The following is a 23,048-nucleotide window of genomic DNA, read 5'->3' on the forward strand; positions in this document are numbered from 1 at the left end:
ATCACGGATGATAGCCCAACCATCATTCTTCTTTCTCCCACCACCTTTGGTGGGTTGAGAGGAAAAAGCTGGTTATACTGGCATTACATGCTCTTCACTTACATCATCTGTGACCCCATAGAAGTCTGTCTGTTTTGGTACACCCACACTCCTTTTTTATTGATTTATTTTTAGCAAAAACATACTTGATCTTAAACATACAGTATTTTACATGTATCATCAGTACGAAAGCATGCATACACTTGTGGAGAAATGGGAATCAAAATTACAAACAGATGCTAAAACATTTTAAACGCTCTCATTAAGGACAAAGCAAAGGCCACCTTCCAAAAGAAGCTGGGTTAAACTCTTGTTTGCCTTGTTTAAGGCATGTTACGTTATGTGGTAGTGGCAACACTTCATTCTGTGGCTTCTGTACTCAAGCTAATGAGATGACAGTGACACAAAAAAAGAAAAAGGAGGGTAAAGAACTGAAATGAGCTCTTCTGGAATTCTAGCATTTTCTAGAGTTGTAGAATGTGCATCAGTTAAATCGCATGTGAGGATTTAAGAATGTATGTGAGAGTTCAAGAATTTGACATGCTTGCTTTTAAATGAGAATTGAATAGAAATACTTCATTAATCTCAGTCTGAATTTTTTTGAAAATTGTTTTGTTAGTGTTCACAAATTCATCAACACTGTAAAATCGGTGAGCATCTTGCAATATCCCAAATGATACCCGGTGATTAAAGTTTTTCAAGTATTTAAATAATATTTCCCTGTGAAGGGCTGAGACGATCCAGAAATGTTTAAACATAAGAATCTGTTCAGTTTTAGCTCTCAGCAGTGGTGCTATGTCAGGAGGAAGACAGAGCTTTTGCATATCTGTTACGTAATACACACATGAAAGAGACACAACAGCAAACATGGTGAAGGTTAGTTATTCCATTCAAGGTATCGAAACAACAGATATTCAAGTCTATTTAATTAATCATTGCTCTCTGTCTCTGTCTGTGTCCTCTCCTTTTCTCTCTTTCTATCCTCTTATCCCAACAGCAGAAGTTCTCCTCTGAGTCTGGTTCTGCAGGTTTCTTTTTGTTAACAGGGTGTTTTAGCTTTTCACCGTGGTCTAATACTTGCTCATGTGGAATAGTTAAAAGTGTCTTGAATGACACTTTTATTTTAGATTTAGATTGGAGTTTATTTTTAAATGAAGCCTGGTATTTGGTACTATAGAAATAAAATAGATTTTTTTTAATTAGTTCTATTGTAACAGCTTAAAAAATGTGTTCTGAAGTTCTCATGAACTCATCGTTGTTTTAGAAGGTAAAAAAAAAACTAAGAAAGATTAAATATAGTCCTTGCTCCTATTAAAGGGTTAAAGCAGGACCGGATTCAGGGACGCGCTCTTGCGATTGAGAACCGGATGACGTCACGAGCCACGTCTCGTCACGTCCACAAACGTGCTGTGCGTCGGGATCTGCTTCCGCCGGTCACGTAAGGTAGGCATCAACAACAGAGAGCGAGTATACGGACAGGCAAGGTGTCGTGTCGCGTGAGAGCCGCCCGCACACTAACCGCATGCTTCACCTCGGATCACAGCTCGAGTCTTTTTTGGCCGTGTGTTCCTTTTTCGCCATGCTTTCCCGAGCAGGATGTCTTCCGAGGCTGGCATGGACCGGCTGCCGAAGGTCTCTCGTGCTAACTACTGCTGACACTGTGCAGCAACCTCGTACTCTTAATGTGTTGTGAAAGAATTAAAACACGGCTTCGTCACGTGTCAAGTCGCCGTAACGCAAACGGGACAAAGTAACCCCAAAATAGCTCAATGTCGATTCGAGGTTAACTTGACGGCTGAAGGTTGTAAAGATTGTCTGTGGCAAGGGTGTCCCAACATAAGGCCCGTGGACCAAAACCAGACCCTCAAGAGGCTCCAACCCGGTCCATCAAAAATATCAAAGAAGCCATTCTTTTTTTTTTTTTTTTTTTACTTTAAAAAAAAAAAAGTATTTTAGAAGTAGACCACACTAATATTAAATACTGCCATGCTCTGTTATGCCATGAAACTGCTATTGCATTTTGTCACGTGTGTTTACATGACGGTGGCGCACATAAACACTGGACAACTTTTCACTGCAACTTTTTGAAAACACTCCAACTTCATGTAAATAGCAGCAAACAAATCTTTTCTGAAATGCTGCCACTGCATGCACCGTGACTGCAGGAAATAGTTCTTTTGCACATTCGTGGTTAGAGGGACAATATTAACACTGGCTCTGTCAGTCCATTTTGTTCCGGGACTTGGTGGGTTTATAGTTGAGAGTCTTCCAGAATAATTCTGCTTCCATGGTGTCTCTGTCAGAAAAGATAGAATTTATATGTCTTATGTAAACCCCATGGTAGGAGACAACAGTTAGACATAAGAAACCTGTACTTTGATTTAAAAAAAAAAAATAAAGTGCTGTCAGCCTGGTGTCTCCAGATCCCAGTGGAGGGTGGATGTCTCAAATCTGGTCTAATTACTCGTGCAGTGAAGAGCATGTCTAGCCCTCCCTTTAATCCTGGATTACCCAGAACACGAGCCTCAGTGCAGTTGTAGAAAACGAGTCAAAGGTAGTGAAAGAGCTACAGCCATGGACATGTGTGCACACAGAACGGTGGCTTTACTTGGGGTAGATGTTCTTCTGATGCTGATGATTTGTATCCAGCTCGCCTCCTGCCTTGATGTCTTCTCCTTTCTGAGGTTGAAAGTTGCATCTTCTTTGTGTGTGACAGATCTCATTAGACTCTTAGTGCTACACTTGATCAGCAGCTTTAACGTCGTGCTGCCTTCAGTTTGTAATTTGTTGTTGTTGTTTTTTTTTTCTTTACAGAATGGGGAATCTGACATCGTCCACCACCGGGGCTCTATCCAGCACCGCCTGTATGCAGTATGTTCAGGTGAATACCACTGTGTGCCGTAGAGTTGTGAATCGCCTAATGACTTATTTTTCATGGGTTTGAATCCTCAGGCCAGCCAGGATACAAAACTACATGCATTTTTCTGACTCTGTAGAGCAGCTAAGCTTTTTAGATTAAGTATGCTCATCAGGTGTTATTAAGTAAAGATTCATTCAGATAAAATGGAAAAATAGGAGGGCCACTAGAACATTAGGGTGAGGTTTTGTTTGGAAAAGACTGAAAATGGGCAGGTTGGCTCAGAGGATGGCTTGGTCACTTCACAGTATGAACGTCACTTGTTTGAACCCTTTTACTTTGTATTGTGTTGAAATTTTATCGTGAGTATTGACAGACTCACAGGATATGAGTGTTGTTTCAGTTAGATCGTCATATTGGAGTCATACTGTGTCAAACCTGTGGACCGTGGACCAGAACTGGCCCAGCAGGGTCCAGTCCGGCCTGCTAGATGAATTTTGTTAACCCTGTTGAAATGATCATGATTACTATATGGACGTCGAAACTTGTCAAGATTAAAGAATAATTTTATTGCAAAACTGATTTCAGTAAGATTGGGAAGATGCATCAAACATAAAAACAAATAAGATAAAGGCAGATTCCAGTGTGTTGCAAGTTATGCTCGATAGAACTTGACAACCGTTCAGATGTTGACATCAAAATATTGATGCTACCTTTCTTCTTCACACACATCATTGAGAACAGCTGTGGCTCTATACAGGAAACAGCTGGACAGACAGGAACTGTTCCATAAATCATAGTTTGTAAAAGAGATTGCTGCACACTTCGCAAAGGCAGGTTGAAAAGGTAAGATACAGAGAAATAGACGTTCCTAAAATTCGAATGTCTTCCTTTTACCTGAGCTTATTGAAAAATTGCAGTAAAATGGAAGACTGTTCTTTTTGTCCGATTATTTAAGTCTGAACATCCTGTTCCTGGAGGCTGAACAGGAGCGGGACTCTCTGGCTGAATTGCACTAACAAGCTTTTTTCTTGAAATGATTGTATGTTTGGATTTATAACAGTATTCCATTTTCAAGCAATTCATTCACCAACTCGGATAGCTTCTCTTTCATGAGGCCCCTGTTATTGGCCCATCTGCAAGTCTACTGCTTTCACTAAGGGAAAACTTTTAGAGTCGAATTAAAGGAATTCTCTGGCAAATTATGCCAAACATCGTTGAGCAGATAAAGTCATGAATAAAACAAAAGTGGGACAAAATGTATCACCTGAAAAGTTCAGAAATTGTTTTACTCACTTCACAGACATTAATAGAGGAATTGCTTGGAGCTTGTCTAGAGCACATTGACGTCCCATTTCTCTATGCAACTGTATTTTCAACAGAAAACGTGTGTTGTGTTTTGGCTGTCCATTTACATGAAAATGGTGCTTGGAGCAAGTGAAAATGCAACTTTTTGAAAAACTTCTGTGGTTTTATGCATTAGCAGTCAAAAATGTCCACAAGAACTGACAAAGAAAACCCTCAAATATCTATTTACAAAGGGCTTTTATACATAATAAACATGTTTTTTTATTCTAACATGGCCCATATTTTCTGGTTCATTAATAGCTGACTTTGGGTGGGTTTACACTCTGCTTTGCTCTTTCCTTCTCATCTGTTATATTGAAGCAATTTCTGTTTGCTTTCTGTGTTTAAAGACATCTTTTTTTTCTTCTTCGGTTTGATCTTTTAGGAGATGGTGTCACAGAACTGCGTAGTGATCTTTTCCAAGACCACGTGTCCTTATTGTAGGATGGCCAAAAATGTGTTCAACGAGATTGGAGCAACTTACAAGGTAGTTGAGCTGGATGAGCACAATGACGGGAGGAGACTGCAGGAGGCCTTAGCTCAGATAACAGGAGCCAGAACGGTAAGAGACTCCCTGTCTTCTTCTTCTGTTTTTTAGAACCTTGTTTATCTTGCCGTGACCGACCCGAGGAAGTAATCGCTAGTTTGAGACAAATTAAAAATCAAGGCCATTGAGGTAGCTCGTCTGGCGATCTCGCTTATCAGCAAAAATGATGAAGAAATGCCAAAAACCGCAACCAAAACTGAAGACATATACATTCAGAAATTCAAATATCAGCAACTCTAAAGAGCACTTATGAATATGCTGTTTAGTAAGCACTCGGTTTAGAGGGTTTTTTAATTGCTCCATGCAGTAGTGCTGTATGTAACTGGAATATAAAGTGCAACACTAGTCATAAAAAGGGAAGCGATGGTGCTGGGAGATGGTCTGACTCTGTCTCGGTGGAAATAGGGTAAATCTTATCTTTTCTGAAATACTGCTATTGCGCACCATATTGTATCATACATACGCCCATATCTTCCTGGGACTTGGTAGATTTATAGTCGACAGTCACTGGGAATAACAATCCAACTTTGTGGTCTTTCCATATGGATGTCTGTGTTCTCTCCATCATTGATGTTTCCAGTGTATTGTTCTCTGCGCACACATCTCTGGTTTTATTACAAAAAGACAACAGCGCCAACTCTGCCTGGCATGCTCACGACGTAGTTTTCAACATTTCTGCTGTTTCCATGTAAAAATAAGACATTATTTTTAATAGCTGGTGTGTAAAACCCAAACTTTTCTGAAATGAAAATGCAACAATGATGCAATTTATCTTGAAATGTTGCTGTGTAAACAGGGTCTGATCTTGTATTGCATTCGATATTTAGCTCTGTTTTAAGAACCACTTCAGCTTGATTGTCTATTTTTCAGCTTTTTCGGACTTTTTTTGTTGATGTTGAGAATCTGATATACAAACGAACTTCAATCGTTTTGAGCCTTCGCTCATGACTCCATGTGTGTCCAGGTGCCGAGAGTCTTTATCAACGGGAACTGCATCGGAGGCGGCTCTGACACCAAACAGCTCCATCAGCAGGGGAAGCTGCTGCCCCTGATCGAGCAGTGTGCCCCTTGCTGTGCCGGCAGTGGCTCTGAAGGCTCCGGCAGTGGACAGTTCGCTAAATGACTAACCGTTCTTGTTTTTGTTCTCAATCCCATATTTATTAAATGTTTGCTCGAGCTTGTGCTACAAGGAGTGCACTGCTTGAATGTAACTATGTTATTTATTTATCAAAGTGTAGTAGGTACTTGATGGATACTTTTTTTTTGTCTTCCACCTCCCAGGAATGTACATTAGTATCACTGTTATTATTGTCATTAAAGCTGCCATTGTTGAGCAAAACTGCACAGTGGAATGACGAGGTCTGGAAAAAAAGAAAGCATTCATTCCTGAACTGTGCACGTCACATCAAGGCAGAAAATACTTTTCTACAATAAGCAAGATGTCTGATACTTTTACAAATGAATGGGTGTTTAACACAAAGCAATGCATGCATTTATGTAGGAAATTTGGGTTCTTGAATCACAATATATACAAGACAAGCCTTTTTTTCTGGGCATTTCATGAATGATTTGATATTGAGATTCGATGCTGTGATTATGAACTGACAGGGATTTTATCTGTGTCTTCTGCTACAAGTATGTATATGTATTTTTAATAAATATAAATAAAAGACCGTTATCAGCTTCCCGCGTCTTGGCGTGTGTTTGCATCAGTGCCTGAGTGTTTGTTATTTATTCTCCCACCTCCTGAAGAGGCGGGTATTAGTTCTGTTTTGGTAGAATCGTATTTATAAGCAGAATACTATTGCAGCGTATAAACCATTTTCTTTACATTTTTATATTTAAAATAATTATCTACTAAGTTACTAAATGTAGTTGCTTGCATTCGTCAGAGACCGCCCTTGCGATGTACGCTCTGTAAGAAACGAGCGCACCCAGATCGACGTCATCCCAGTGCCTTGGTATAATTAGCGTGACTGCACAGCTAACAGTTGAGGCGTCTTGTTAACCTAAAAGAGCAGGTTGCGTCATATTATAAAAAGATAACGCTCCATCGAGAATGGCCGGCAGTGCAGGAGAGTGGTGTCTGATGGAGAGCGACCCAGGGGTCTTCACGGAGCTCATTAAGGGTTTTGGTGCGTGACCGCTCATTCATTGTAACGTGGCTAACCAGTAGACGCTAGCTGGCTAGTTAGCAGCTTCTATGCTAACGGCAGCTCACAAATGGTTTTCTCCCTCTCTGCAACAAACAAACGAAAAATATTACGAGTTATGCATCTTTGCCGACGCTCGTTATAGGCGTCGGATGGCGAATTGCATGCGATCACTGAGTTGTTGCAACTTATTTATTAAGCGCGCTAAACGGCTAGCATTACTCAGCGTTCAAAACAACGATGTTCGATAACAAACCCGAAATGAGCTTTTTTGTTTTGGGTATGCTTTTACGTCACCTCTGACAGGGAATTTCTGCCTTTGTCGTTTTTCCCCTTCATTTTTAATCACCGTGTACAATCCCCTTTGTTTACTTGTGTTATTCAGGCTGCAAAGGAGCCCAAGTTGAGGAGATATGGAGCATGGAGCCCGAGAACTTTGACAACTTGAAGTATGTTCATGCATGCTGCAGCTATATTTCCTGTGCTTCGTGTTATTACAGGTATATTAATGTGGATGTCCCTCCCCTTTCAGACCAGTGCATGGGTTGATTTTCCTATTCAAGTGGCAACCTGGTGAGGAGCCTGCAGGATCAATTGTCCAGGATTCAAGACTGGATCACATCTTCTTTGCCAAACAGGTATACTGCAGGTGGGGTTGGGTGTATTGGTTTTAGGTTTGAACCCGATTTGAGCCCGGATTGGGCTTCAGGGCCTTTCTGTGTGGAGTTGTCTTGTTGACGGTGTGTGTGCATTGTTTTTCTGTCAGCGTCCTGGGGTTTCTCTGATACACCTGATGTCATTGAATGGGATTGTCCACTTTGTGTGGTTTCAAAATCAGACCGTTTGCCACGTGAGGCATCCACATTTGCCACAGTGTCATGACCTAGCAAGGTCATAGTGTTTTATATAGAAAACACTGTAGGCAAACCAGACCCGTCGAGCCATTCAAGGCTGGAGTTTTATACATGCGATGCCCCCAAATCTATGTATTCCTTTTCAGGCCCTGAAACTGTGGAACATGCGTTCATTCAGCCTGCACTGGAGTTTGTACAAAGGCAGAGAGGTTGTGACAAGAGGTGATCTTTTCTTCCAGTCCATGCAGAGGTTACGCTCCCTTCTGCCCTCACCTTTAAAGACAAAGGGGCACCCTACAGTGGCTGTCCACAATTCAACAGTCTACTGTTGACAGTCGTCTATTGTCTAATTTGTGTTGTAGTGGTTAACACACTTATGGTGCGTTCACACCGGACGCGAATAGCGCGGCGAGAGCGGCCGATTTACGTAGAAAATATATGGTTTTGGCGCGGCCAGGAAGCGGCGAGCGGTCACGCGGCGCAAATTCAGCGAATTGAGCGGCGGCCGCTCCGCCGCTCTACTTGCGCCGCTCAAAGTTGGGAATGTTGAACTTTCGAGCGAATTCGCGAGCGGCGAACCAATCACAGAGCCGCTCTATATGACGTCATTTATGACGTACCGGAGCCCTCGGGAAACACCAGAAATGGAGGAGAAACTGAACACAGCGGTCTGCGCTCGCCCTGAGCTCCCTTCGTCGTATTTTTATAGGGACAAGAATGAAAAGGAGCTTGCTTGGAGGAAGATTAGTGAGGAGGTCGGGTCCCAGGTAAACTGAGTAAAGAGATTGTGGTGAAACAGTGTTTACTGTTAGTTAAACAGTGAGTTTACTGAGAGGTCGGGTCCCCGGTGGAATGCGAGCGCCGATGCGGGACAGCAGCTTGTCAAACTGGGCCAGGAGACACGGAAGTACCGCTGAAAGCGTCCTTCATCCTGGCGCAGCTCCTGGAGTAAATGGTGAAATTCACCATACTCTGAACACCTCTGCAAAATATTATGAAACCAAACATGTCGCCTGGACTCGCGACGACGACGTTGTCGGGCTTTATCAAGCAATTAAGCAGACCGCCGGCCACAGAGATGCGAATTCAGCGGAAGCCGCTGTTGGGTCACACAATGCACACGCGGCCAACCAGGGGCGAATCGCGCCGCGCTACTTGCGTCCGGTGTGAACGCACCATTAGGAACACATCTCTAGTTTAAGTCCAAGCTTGGAAGCCATCCTGTCTGGAGATGGTATGATCTCCCTGTTCGTGTGCTGCTTCTCCATAGACACTCCCCAAGACAAGTACATAAGGCTACCTGGTGAGCATTACCATGTGTGTTTGTCTCTTTGATGAAGTATGCGAGAGTTGGGCCTCGTTAACACAATGTTTCTAGCGAAAGAGGAATTGTTTTTGCGTTTTCGTTTCTGAAAAGTTGAACTCCCAGCAAGGCTTTGAAAAAGGTCAAGGTCAAGGTTTATTTATAAAGCACATTAAAATACAGTAAACACTGCCCGAAGTGCTGCACATAATAAAAAAGAACTAAAATAAAACGAACAATAAAAAGTACATTTCAGAAATTAAGGTGCAAAGAATGCCTAGCTCAGCTCGTGTTGAAAGCTAGTGCAAATAAATGAGTTTTTAAAAGCGATTTAAAACACTTAAAAAAGGTGTCTGTCTTCACCGAAATGGCAGAAATGCTGAAAACGATGTAGTTAGCATGCCGCGCCGGAGTTTGCACTGTCGGTTTTGTTTGCATGAAACCACACATGCGTGTTGAGAATCGTACATTAGAATCATCAACCAAAACATCTAGATCAATCAGTTACCAGATTCTTATGTTGAAGGTGGTCAGGTTTACAGCTGCATATGCTAAAGAAAAACTGAATGAAGCCCCTTTCACACTGGCCAAAAAACCTGTTTAAACCCACAAATAATCGGCTCCTCATGACAGTGTGAAAGGGTTTAATCGGCATCTAGACCCGGGTCTTTCAACCCTGCAATCGACCCGAGTTTTTAACGGGTTGCTGCTATCAGCTTTTAGTGTAGAGGTATATGAAATCCGTTTTATTTTTTTTCCCAATTCCGTTTTATTTTTTCCCAAGTTCCGTTTTTTCCGTTTTAATATTTCTGAATTTGGTATTTTGCTTTTTATGCTCATTTTTACTAGGGCTGTCACAATTATTACAATAATCGTTAATCGCGATTTTTTTTTACATATTCGCAAATATTTTTCATATTCGCGATTACCGTGAATTATTTATTTTATCCACAAAGTTGCATAGAACTCAGAATCTGACGTCATGGTGGAGCGCTAGCAGCACCCGCCGCATGCAGCGTTGCAGCCTCACTCTGCCGTCTCCCTCTCGTCTCAGCTGGATGGTTAGCGAGGCTAGGCTAATAACATGGAGGGTGAGGAGGTCCTGGTTCCGAAGGCACGTAGCAGGGCACCGCTGTGGATGCATTTCAGTTTTCAGCCCAACTAAGGGGGCCCGGTGACGTGAAGGAAGCGATATGTTAATTTTGCCGTAAAACAGTGCCGAACAAAAGCGCTAACATGCTAATGCTAATACTACTGCGATCATCAACTGGCGGCCCGCGGGCTGAATACGGCCCGACGAAACGTCCAGGCAGGCCCACGACTAGATTCCAACACACACACACACACACACACACACACACACACACACACACACACACAACACACGCGCACCCCCCCGCCCCCAATATATTTGTCAATCGCAATTTTTTTTCCTGACAATTAATCGTCTCCTAAAATTCCTAATCGTAACAGCCCTAATTTTTACCATAAATAAAGGTGTCTGGTAAGTGGAAATGAATAAATGTCCACAGTTTAATAGGATATAACAGTCCATTTAATGTTTAAAGTGCTGCAACAAAGAAATACTTTTCAATTAAATTTTAAAGAGAAATAATAAATAATAATGTAAATTATAATAAACACTCCACTGTCGCATGTGTCTTTGCGAGTCCAACCTATGGTACGTTGACAGCATTTACAAAAAAGCTTATCCCCTTAAAGCATAAAAGTCCATGTACTGTTCTGCTCTGTATTTAGCGCTTAGCGTGGAGTTTCGTAAATTTTTTGAATGTTTGAGAGGGGAGGGAGCAGCTCGCTTGGACATCGTGTTGTTGTTGTGTTAGCATTAGCATTAGTAATAGCATGTTAGGGGCATTGTTTAAGTGACGTACTCGTTGCAACAGCTCTGACGGTCCCCCCGGCATGTTTGCTTTGCACTATAAGGTTCCATTTTCTCCCGAAAACTGAATTTCAGGCCAGATTAGGGCCAATTCCGCAATATTCTGCGTTTTATTCCAATTCTGTTTTTATTGGTCATTTCCGCGATTCCATTAACACGGATTTCATATGGCTCTATTAGTGGGAGGGATACATCCGGGAAATTACGTGATGATGTCGACGCAGCGTGGCTACGTTAGCAGGCTAGTTGTTGTTCCTTTTTTTTTTTTTTTTTTTTTTCTCTCTCTAGCATTTTATTGCAAACACAAACAAACAATACTAGTTGTTGTTTCTGGACACAGCGTGAGATATCCTTCGTCAAGATGACCCAGCATTGGCAAGATAGCGAGACCAGAGAGCTTCTCCTGATCCGTGGGGAGGAGGAGATTGGTCTACAGGTAACGGGGACTGTGTTCCGCTGCATTGTTTACTTTGGTTGTGCTCCGTCACGCTGATGATGTCATCAACGTGGGACACCATCAGTGTGGGAAAAGCGCAGCGACGCTGCTCGCCAGCAGGCGGCTAGACCCGGGTCTGCAGGCAGTGGGAAACGAGTCTGAAGCCGATTGTTAGCGGGTCGAAAACACGGTTTGACCTGCTAGTTGCAGTGGGGAAGGGGTATTAGCCACGACTGTCCACAGCTTTTCAACCACCGACATAAGGTGAAGGCGCTTTAGCTCAGTCCAACTGAAGACGGCACAAATAGACCAGTCAGTGGCAAAAAAAAATGACTGTTTTGGAAAACGGCTTGCTCTCTGTCATCATGTAAAGTGTTTGATCTCTGCTTACTCTCCAGCTTAGTATACATAACAGTATACGAGGGGGTACCCAAAAAAAAACGGAATTTGGTCAGAAAACAATAATAATAATGAGTTCCGACTTCTGGCCGTCAGATGTGCTGCAGGTAAGCCTCATGCACATCTGTGAGAAATTTGAGCTCCGAGAGTTACACTGACGCCTGTCAGGCGCTATTTATAGCAACAGAGTGCAGCGGCGGTCTGCGATTTTTTCCAAAATGGCGCGTAAACATTAAATTCTGCTTTTTGCTGGGAAAAAACAGCAGCAGAAACACTCACCTTGTTGCAGCAAGCCTACAAGGATGATGCTCTGGCGAAGAATCAGGTCCATGAGTGGTTTGGGTGGTTTAAAAAGGGCCAGATGTCCGCGCGTCAGGTCCGCTCAGCCGTGAAAACAATGCTGAGCTGCTTTTCCCCTGTCCAGGGTCTCGTCCACAGCAAGTCTGTCCCTCCAGGTCAGACTGTAAACCAGGACTACTACATGGAAGTCCTCAGACGGCTCCGTGAGGATGTGAGGAGAAAGCGGCCCGCGGAGTGGAGCCCGGTTGATCCACCTCCACAGTGCGCCAGCGGACACGGCGCTGCGCTTCACACAGTTTCTGGCGAAGAATGAGATGAATCTCCTCTCCCATCCGCCTGATTCGCCAGATGTAGCCTCGAGTGACTTTTTCTTGTTCCCCAAGTTGAAGAAAGAGCTGAAGGGACAGCGGTTTGCAGATGTGGAGGAGGTGACAGAAAAATCGCAGCCGGCAAAAAATGGCAGTTTTACGCGCGGGTCTGACGACGCATTGGTGAAGTGGGAGACACGGCTGGAGCGCTGCATTAATGCAGATGGGGATTATTTTGAAGGCGACGGTGGTGTTTTATTTTGAAATGTCATAAATAAAAAGTTATAATCAAATTCCGGTTTTTTTTGGGTACACCCTTGCACATTTACTACACCATCATCTGCATCAGTAGAGACACATTTTTTTGTACATGCAGATCCCAAGTGGACCTGTTGGATGAAGAATAGAAGCTAAAGGGAGCTTGAATGTTTACGTTGAACTGTTCTTTGGTTGTATTGCAAACACAAACCGGTGGCCTGACATACAAACTGTCTTACAGGCAATTCATGTTTAAATACTCCCTAAAATAGTTTACGAGCTTATTTATTAAATGCAATTATTCTCTGTTACTAATACTTTATTCCTGTAAAATATTTTCCAGGTTTTATACATTAATTTCTGCTCTATTTCTTTTGAATGTCAATGTGTTTCTGTGCTTATTGGAGATACACTTTTCTTGATATAGAAATGGTAACTGATCCATCCCAGATAAAGTTTTAACTGTATTTTTTTTCAAGTAAAGTTGGAGTAGGTGGTCAATGCACTCACAGGACAAAGAGAACAAGAGTGCAATTGCAAAATGCTTTAATCTGTGCAGCGGTGCAGTTCATCCAAATTGAATTCAATAATGAATTGTTGTGGTACTTAATTGAATGAGCCCATGGCATTAACTGCACAACAGTGAGAGGGTGGTGTGGTTTATTCCAATAAGATTCCCTTTATATATATATATATATATGATGCCAATTTTGTATTGTTTCTGTGAGTGACATGCTGTGGGTTATTCATACTGCTGTGTGTCCAGTTTGGTTGTTTTATTGAATGTACCATGCCTTGCTTGAAATGTGCAGCAGGGTTCTGATATAAGTCCAGTTAATTACTTCTGTCTTTATCTGTGTGTTTTCAGGTCATTAACAATGCTTGTGCCACCCAGGCGATAGTGAGTGTTCTGCTCAACTGCACCCACCCCGACATGCTACTTGGAGACACGCTGACGGAGTTCAGGGAGTTTTCACAAAGTTTCGACGCAGCTGTACGTCACTGGTATTTTTTATATTTTTACTTTTTTGTTTTCCTCTCACTTAAAATAATGTCACCAAACGTTGGGGAGTGCTGCAGATCCATCGGACGAGTAGAGAGCAGTCGATTCTCTCGGAGGGAAATAAGATGTATAAAAAGTGGAGAAATTGCAGTGATATTTCTAATTACCAATTCTAACTAATAACCACATCCCAGCCGCAGGGCAGAAGTCAAAAAAAGACAAAAAATCGAGGGGAACTCATTTGTATTAATAAACTCAGAAAGCTGTGCTGCTTATGAGATCATGCTAGTGAAAACTACATTTTCCTTTCTTCTCTTTTCTTTTATTTTCTCCTATTTTGATTTTTCAAAATTGCTGTAGAGTGCAAATAAAATAAAAATTAAAACAAAATGTTTATTTACACGAGATATTCTAAAAACTGCAAGGAGCTGCTCCAGAGGCAGCAGAGCCATGTGTAGACACAGGCTGCAGACTTTGGTTTTGTGGAAGGCTACAAAACACTCTCTGAGAGATTTCATCTATTATTTTTTTACTGTGAGGAACATAAAGAGAACATGGAAGCATTTAGACACAGTTCACGTTGAGGCCAGAAGAGGCTGGCAAAGAAAAATATGGGAGAGGCAAAGGCCAAAAAAGGTGAGAATAGTTGAAAACAGCCCAGCAAACCTCCCCCAAAGATCTACAAGATCATCCTGCAGTGGAAAAAGGAACGAGCAGGAAAAGCTGTGCAGGGGAGAAATGCAGAGGATGCCTTTTCTGAGCTCCTGCCACCAACAGTCACCTGAGGTTCAAATGTACATTTGGACAAGAAAGCTTCATTTTGGAGCACGGTGCTGTGGACTAATGAAACCAAAATGATCCTGTTTTACTTCTTCTCTTCATCCAACAACCCTCATTTCACTACTGAAATATTAAAGGAAGTTCTGATAAAAACACTCAACTCATTCATAGTTATTTATTGAAATTGTCTTGGTAGTCTTGGTTCAAATAGACAGACCACCAAATTGGATTGCTATTCCTTGTGACTTGTGGCACTCTTTAGGCCACTATTGTCGTCGTCCATCTATCTTTACAGAGAACAGAAGAACTGTATACTGTGGCGGTGGTGTTCATGTGCAGTTGCACTTCAGAAAGTTGTCTTTTCCCTCGTGTCCCTATAGACAAGAGTCAGGATGTTTTCATCAAAAACTTGCATTTTCAGTGACTTCCAACACCATTGTGCAAACAGACGCCCCAAAATGATAAGAAAGCTTTGCTTTTTAACTTGAAAATGTTATATGAACAGGACTAAAGTGTTTGTATCTCTTGAAAATTATATTGTCACAATACTCAACTGTTAATGCACACGATATTAGACACCGACAGGTTTCTTGAGCTGCTGGGAATATTTGTAGTTTGCAAAACGAAGCATCACTGCTCCTTTAGCTTAGGCCAAGTCAGAAATTTCTAAGATGCCTAATATCTCAGCATTTAATCTTTATTCTCCTGTAGTTTAACCTTAAATACATGCATTAGAAGCAGTTAGGGGTAGGAAGGATTTACTGTACTCCCAATCTGACATTAAAAAATCATTAATGTAACAACTAAGAGCTGTAGTGTTAATATAACACAGTAAGTCTTAAGTTTTTTCTTAAAAGATAATGTAGTTCAGAACTCACAATATGAATTAAGATGTTCTTAAGATTTTTTAATTGTTCACTTTTTTGGCGGGTGGGTTCATTTTAGGTTTTGTTCATAAGTGCAGTTCTGTCATTTAGATTTCACAGAACATGAATGCAGAATACTTGGAAACATTATCACATGTAACTCCTTTGTGATATTTACATTAGGAGTGTATCACGGTGCATTTTAATGTTACACTTTGCAGAACATTTTCACACCGTTTCAGTTAAGTGTAATTGTCTGTGATCAGTAACTGGGAAGTGTCTAACTGGGATCATACGGAGAAACGCAGTAAGCGGTGTGTTGCCCAGAGCTGGGTTTGTGTGGAAAGAGTTACGCAGTCAGCATGATAATCCTGCATCTTCGGCTCTCCTCAGATGAAAGGTTTGGCTCTCAGCAACTCTGAAGTGATCCGACAAGTTCACAACGGCTTTGCCAGGTAAGCTCCCGCTCATATCACATCCAGTGAGAAGAGGGTCCGTTTGATTGGCTTCATGTTATTTTTAGCTCCTCGCTCAGACCCGGCGAGAAGCGATTGGCTCGCGTGTTGCTAATGCACCAGTCAGCTTTTTTAAGCATAAATAAGTGATAGTGACTCCTTCAGCTGAATCCCTTCAGTGAACGTCAAAGAAAACTTTTTGTTTTTGGGGTATCTCAGACCTCTTAATGCTGTCGCTCTCAGAAGATGTTGTTCGTATCATACACTCATCGGGCGCTTTGTCAGACGTACTTTGCCTTGATTGTAAGTGTAATGTCTTTATTGAAAATGAGTCTCCACCTGGTGACTGTGGAGGATGTTGGAGGACAGTAGTGCTGAAAAATTTGGTAAAAATACGTAACTGTGTACAGCTTTTGTAATTTCCCTTTTGATTCTTTGTTTTTAATGTTTAACTTGAAAAAGCTTTTGTTTTCATTGCCTCTTGAATAGTGTTGTCTTGTAAACAGACGCTCAAAACACGACGAGAGTTTCGCTTGAAATGGTTGTGGTGTAAAGGGCCTTGTAACTTGTGCATGTGGAGTCAGTCACCTCAAGTTTTTGTTTTTAATGATTTAATGATTTAAATTTCGTTTTCTTCTACAGACAGCAGATGTTCGAATTTGACGCAAAGTCGTCAGCGAAAGACGAGGATGCCTTTCATTTTGTGAGCTATGTCCCCGTCAACGGCAGACTGTACGAGCTGGACGGACTTCGGGAAGGACCTATTGACCTCGGTAAGCAGAATTTAAGAAGTTAATATGGTGTCAGGGCTGCGCTTCAAATGCTTATGGAGAAGAAGAAAAAGCATTTTAAAAACGAGATGTTTTCAGGGTTAAAGCCGGCTGTGTCAAACTCAGTTCAGTTCAGTGAGAAACTGAAAGATCAACATCCACAAATCCAAATGTTTCATTGCAAATCAATAGAAAAGACACATAAAAATGTAAAATTTTCAAAATAAGTTCAATTTTAACATCATGCCAGCCTAAAACTTTGAACCCTGGTGTTAAATAGAGTGAAGTGTCTCTTCCAATCCTGCTGCAACTAAAAATGCATCAGTGACTCGACTATCTGCACAGTCGTCTCAGGCCGAACTGGACCCTCTGATGTCCCTGGTTTAGCCCACAGACCATATGTTTGACAGAGCTGAGCACAGTGACAGAACACATGAAGGAAACGCTCTGTCCCCGCAGAGGCAAGCAGCTCCGGAGGCAGTGGAACTTTTGATCGAAACGTGTTTCTTTGCGTTTTTCAGCTCAGCGTCGGGTGACTAAAATCACCTTCCTTCTTCTTCCGTAGAGCTCCTTTAAGTGATTTGTGCAATAGGCCAATATATGTGTTAATTAGGGAGCCATTTTTTTCACAGAGCAATCATTGGATTGCACAAAAACTATATCGATGTAACCAATATTGTACTTTTCGATTTTTTATCTCAGGAAAATGTTGATGTATCATAAACTTTGATATATTGCCCAGCCCTATGTCAAACGTTCTAAAACTGTCACACGTTGTAAAACTGCAGTATGTATCTTCGGCGATATATAAGTCTTTATCGTTTTATCACTCGGCTCTCTTTGGTATTTTACTTCTGTTCCTGTAAAGTTTTGGTTTTGATGTTTAAAATCCCTCGCTGCGCGACCCTGCAGTGCACAGGTGATTTCTTGTCTTCTTGGCCTCCGTGCGTTTCCCATAAAGCTGCCACTTCAGTGCCGACGTGCATCTTCTAGCTTGTAGTTGCTGTGAGCGGCTGCATGTGCTGTATAATTTATTCTGTTTTTTCTTCTTTTCCACCAGGTGCGTGCAACCAGGACGACTGGATCAGCGCAGTCCGCCCAGTGATCGAGAAAAGGATACAGAAGTAAAGATCCTATTTATTTTAACCAATCTGTGGTTTGCCGGGCACGTTCTCCTGACAGCTTATCGGCTGTGTCTTTAGGTACAGCGAAGGAGAGATCCGTTTCAACCTAATGGCCATCGTGTCGGACAGAAAGATGATATACGAACGGAAAATTGCAGAGCTCCAGACTCAGCTCACCGAGGTGAGTGGCAGCAGAAGCAGAAGAGCTTCATCCACTGCAGACATAACAAAGAATAATTTATTCCTTTGCTTTTCTTCCCCGCTGGTGGAGACATGTAAAATGCATCAGCTGGCAGCTTTCAAAAGTTAGAGATCATAGCTGCAGTGTGCTCAAGTTAAAAATAAACAATCCTGTGGTTTCCAGACTCGCACGTCTTTGTTACATGTGTCAGATTCGGTTTCAAGCCGATGAAACTTGCAGAGAGGCTGCCATCTCGCAGCATTCAGAAGAAAGTCGGAGTTTCATAAGAGATCCTGTCGCGACACGGGTGGAGCCCATTCCGGCATCAAACAGAATCCACATCGACTGTTTTATTGTGGTTGTGTTTGCCAGCGTCGCACAACAGTGAGTGTTTTGTAAACACTAAATGAACCTGTCGTCGATGCTTTTTTCTATTATTTTATAACTTGATGCTTTCACGGCTGACCGCCCTTGTTAGCGTTGTTAAGATGCACTGAGTTCACTACACCTGCTTCAGTAAAGCAGGGTGACACATTCAGCTGATCCACGTCTGGAAAAACAAGATTTTCCAAGAGTTTAGATGTAGAAATAATTTAATAAGCGTGAGACAGACGTCTGCTGTAGGGCGCCAGATAGCAGGAGAAATCTGCCCATATAATGTAAAGAAAAATGATTGAAGTGTTTGCAAATGCCTAACTGACATCAAACTAAAATATACTGTGATTTTTTTTTCTTTAAATCAGACAACTACAGTTATTCCCAACTAATGTAATCAATTTTTCTCTTTAACCTATCAAGATGTTCAAAAATAACAAAATACATTGTGGAAATGAGAATAAAATCAACAGAGATAAACTCAGATGCTGAAAGCAAAAACTACCTCCAAGCTTAGTGTCAAAAAGAAATCTGAGTTTGCCGTTAATTTGAAAAATGTTCCATATGGAGAGAAACACATAAACCAGGATCTGCACAAAATCACATTTCTCTGAATACCTGTAAAGATATTTTTTCAAAAAGCCTGTTGTCCAAAACCACCTGCAAGAGGCTTCGATTTAGATCACCAAATCAGGCATATTGCAAAAATAAATGAATAAATGAAAGCAACAACATTGATGTTTCTTTCTTTTCTTTTTTTTTTCCTTTTTTTTTTAAACAAGACCCAAAGTGAGAGATGGCTCATGCTGCTATGGCAGCGAGCAGCCCACCTCGCTGCTATTAAACTAGCCTCAAAGCAGTGCTGTCAGGGTGAATTAGTGAAATCTTTCAGAATGCCAATAGCTAAAAGAGAACTTTATTTTTTGACATTTCACTGTAGTCTTCCCCCAGAGAGCATCATTAAAAAAATGGCTTTATGTGGAGACTGTTGTAATTTTTAATTGTATTTTCTTGTTTTTGTGAAAATGTAGCCATTTTCATCACGATGCCGGGATGAAGAAAAACTTTAAATGTTATGATGGAACTATTTTACCCGTCTGGCCCGCTAAAGATGCAATTGGTCAAGATGTGGCCCCTGAACTAACCTGTTTAACACCCCTGATCTACTTGAGGATTCGATAAATAGAAATAATTAACTGAACTCAAAGCAGCTGTACATTTAATTTAGGAAGCAACCCTCATGCGTGTGAGGCATAAAGACATCGGTTCTACGTGTGTGGAGCCCGCGGCGTCAGGAACCATGTTTGTACTGCCTCTTCATGTATGATTCGGTGTTTGTCTTTGAAGACAAAGGTAATTAATGAGCGAGGGGAAAATTGTTGGTGGCAGTTTGACTAATGAAGAAGAATCTCCACTCCTCTGTTCCCAGGACGAACCAATGGACACCGACCAGAGCAGCACGTTTCTGAGCTCCATTCAGTCCGAGATCGCCAAGTACCAGCTCCTTATTGAAGAGGAGAACCAGAAGCTTAAAAGATATAAAGTGGGTTTCGATACACTGCTGTTTAGAATAACAACACACACACACACACACACACACACACACACACACACAGCCACATCCAGCTGTATTCTCTCCAAAACATAATTAAGCTACACCGTCCTCCTCCCCCTTGCTTTGACCCACATTCATGTTCCCCACAGATTGAAAACATTCGACGAAAGCACAACTACCTTCCTTTCATCATGGAGTTGCTGAAGACGCTGGCAGAGTACCAGCAGTTGATACCACTGGTGGAGAAGGTAATGCACCCTCTTTCTGTGCCTCTTTACTTTCAGAGAGCTAAGTACTTTGACATTTTGAAATCGCTGGGTCCCCCCTCCATTAAGCATGCACATTACGTTAATGAGCCATTTGGGTGCTGCCGATAGCTTAGTGTTTGGGGGCGTTTGAGGGGAAGATAATGGAAAAACCTGTGACAGGTGTGATAAAGTTATTTATTTAAAAAGAAAGAAAAACAGCAGGATTATTTTAGCTGACGCAGAGCTGCAGTTACACGTCTGTCCACCAGAGGGTGTCGTGTCTCACCCTCAAATATTGTTTATAGAATAGAAGATTTTAATTAATCCCAGAGAGAGTCTTTGTAGTCTACACAGAATAATTTTAAATTTAAACAATCAAAGAGGCATAATAGAAATGGATATTTCAACTTCTATTCTTGTTATTCTGTGTTTTATTTCATGGGTTCATCAATATTTATGTAGCGTCTTGCAGCTAATTCAGTGACTTCCCTAACTTGATTGTTTTATCCTGAATGAAAACAGACGCACTGGATTTTAAATTAATAGGTTTTTAATTTATTTAAAATTAATAGTTGTAATTATGAAAATAACTTATAAATTGTCTAGACATAAAAATAAATGGAGTCGGCACATGTGGCCTCTGTCTGTTGAAGATAAATAAACTTGGTGTGGATTTTATTGGGTTTTTTTTTTTTCAATGTCTGGTAAAGTTTTCTTCACTTCAGCCCCGAATAATCACCTTTTCTAACCTCGGGGTTGATCTTTAGCTGCTTCTGTTCGTTGCCTCCTGGGTTTATATTAATTTGGTCTAGTCCAGGGGGGTGGAACATGAAGCACGCAGGCTGGAGAAGCTCCAAGAAGCCCTGAACCGGTCACCAAAACTGCCATGCAAATTTTAAAACCCTTTCAAAGAAAACTTTTTTTTTTAAACACATTTCATATGAGTTTCAGATGCAACACAACACCGAGACCTGAGCTGAGATATCAGTGATGCTGCCATGAGATGGAAAACTGGCGTTAGTCTTAAAGACATGCTGTCAGGGGAAGTTTGTTTGAAACGTGTGTATTGAACCAGGTTTTTTGGGGGACATTTCGCTATGTTTTGCATCAGAAAGCGTCACAGTTTATGCTGAGTTTTCTTTTTTTTTTTATAATTTTCGAAGCCAATTGCAAAAAATTTCGCTAAAACAGACTTATTCCAAATTTCTACTGCAGCAAAGAAAAACTTTCAAGTTGGCACAAATGTACTGGTCCAGGTCATTCAGGATGAAAGCCCAGAACTAAAATGGGTTTGACACACTTGATCTGTAGAGTGATCACAAGTCTCCATCGTTCACTGTCAGGTTGACACTTCATTACAGACGTGTATTTAAAAAAAAAAAAAAAAAATTCTGAGTTGTCCCGATGCATGTACTGCAAAACATTTTAGCTGCTGCATTGAAAATGTCCTTCGACACACGTAAGGAAAACGCTGCCGCTCAACCCAGTTTATCTGCATCGTTCCTCTGTTTATTTTCGCAGGCGAAAGAGAAACAAAGCGCCAAAAAAGCCCAGGAAGCCAAGTGAACAACGACCCCTCACTTCACCAGAGAAGCCTCTCATCTCACACACACACACACACACACACACACACACACACACACACACACACACACACACACACACGCGCGCACACACACCTGCCTATGTACACACACACACACGCTGTTGAGTTCTTGTGTTTGCGCTTCATTGTTTGTAGAACTCGAAACAGCCTAGATGGAAAGGACGCTGGATAACTTGACTCGTTTTTTGTTTTTTATTTTGTTGCTCGACGACGAGTGCTTTTTAAGTTGTGAATCTTAAAATGAAAAATAAACACATGAGTAGAACAAATCACGCACTGATTTTGAGGTCGGTTGAAGAATGATGAAGAATACCCGAAGGTCAAACTCACGCATCTAAAGTTTATTTCCTTCACCACAAATCCAAGTTCTTTTAATCTAAAAACCAGCAGGTTTTCCCCAACAGTCAGTCAATACGCCAACAGATTGTGAGGAAGTGACATAAAATCAGAAAACATCGGATCATATCAGAACCGCACCACATGCCAGTCAATCTAAACCCAGTTTGCAAATGGAATCAGAGTTTAAAGCTCAGCCCTTTGCTGCTTTTGCCATGTTTTCAGTGGTGTAAAACACTTGTTTTTGAACATCTGAAGAGTGCTATAAGAATAAAGATTTATTGATTGATAAAACAAACAACAACATGATCAAACTCATCCAACGGCGTCCACACAGGGATGAAAAAACACAGTCTGACTCCTCTCTCGGCAGCAAAGCGAGCCAAACAGCCACGCCTGGAAGTGATCCTCCTCATGAGGGCTCTCGACGCACCCACCGCGCCCAGCTTGTCAGTGCGCCCTCCTGTGTTTCCTCCCCCAACACCCAGCATGACTCAAAACTCAGAACAATGTGCAACAAGCCTAATCCATTCCAAACTTCCCAACACACACACACACACACACACACACGTGTCCATGAATGCGTCCATCCAGACCTCCTCAGTCACTCCTGTTGCCCTCGAGCCACGCAGCAGATCGCGTGTCGCCGGCTGCATTGACTGGTGAGAGGTGAGAGTGAACCATCCTAACATTGCGGACCCACAGTGCAGGTGAAGCAGAGAAACTGTCCGGAGGGAAAAACAAACGGTGTGTGTTCATCAGCTCGTAATGCATGTTTCCAGGAAAGCTGGTCTGTCTTATTTTCATAATAAAACGTATTGATGTTTGTCAACTGCTTTGCCTCAAGGATATTGTTTGTGTCCAAACAAAACTCCCACTCCAATTTAAAATATTGGAACTTAATAAAAGCCGCCGCTCCTCCCCGTAACTCTGGAGTGAAACATATGTTCAGTGGCTCCAATCTGGCCCGGGGGGAAATTTGCAGGAAAAAAAAAAAGCATCTTTTTGAAAATGCTCTCAATAGAAGCCTCTGTAGAAAGGGGTTAAA

The 23,048-nt window shown here is 41.7% G+C and overlaps 2 protein-coding genes across 4 annotated transcripts; both read left to right on the forward strand.

The window, feature by feature from the left end:
- The first annotated feature begins 1,465 nt into the window (after positions 1–1,465).
- Positions 1,466–6,468, forward strand: glrx2 (glutaredoxin 2). 3 transcript variants are annotated; one of them, XM_030083169.1, is made up of 4 exons: positions 1,466–1,482; positions 2,854–2,920; positions 4,629–4,805; positions 5,755–6,468. In XM_030083169.1, the coding sequence occupies exons 2-4, from the start codon at positions 2,855–2,857 to the stop codon at positions 5,911–5,913; spliced, it is 402 nt and encodes a 133-aa protein (XP_029939029.1). In that variant the 5' UTR covers positions 1,466–1,482; position 2,854; the 3' UTR covers positions 5,914–6,468. The 3 variants fall into 3 exon arrangements, with proteins under 3 accessions (XP_029939029.1, XP_029939028.1, XP_029939030.1); XM_030083168.1 differs by having other exon boundaries at positions 1,471–1,671; XM_030083170.1 differs by lacking the exon at positions 1,466–1,482 and adding an exon at positions 1,509–1,523.
- Positions 6,469–6,746: 278 nt separating this feature from the next.
- Positions 6,747–22,828, forward strand: uchl5 (ubiquitin carboxyl-terminal hydrolase L5). Its single transcript, XM_030083794.1, has 11 exons — positions 6,747–6,925; positions 7,329–7,392; positions 7,476–7,581; positions 13,570–13,695; positions 15,744–15,805; positions 16,448–16,578; positions 17,636–17,699; positions 17,778–17,880; positions 19,685–19,798; positions 19,960–20,058; positions 21,580–22,828. Exons 1-11 carry the CDS (start codon positions 6,850–6,852, stop codon positions 21,622–21,624), a joined length of 990 nt encoding a protein of 329 aa, XP_029939654.1. The 5' UTR covers positions 6,747–6,849; the 3' UTR covers positions 21,625–22,828.
- Positions 22,829–23,048: the final 220 nt, after the last annotated feature.

Source organism: Salarias fasciatus, chromosome 23 (assembly GCF_902148845.1).
Source record: "Salarias fasciatus chromosome 23, fSalaFa1.1, whole genome shotgun sequence".
NCBI lineage: Eukaryota > Metazoa > Chordata > Actinopteri > Blenniiformes > Blenniidae > Salarias > Salarias fasciatus.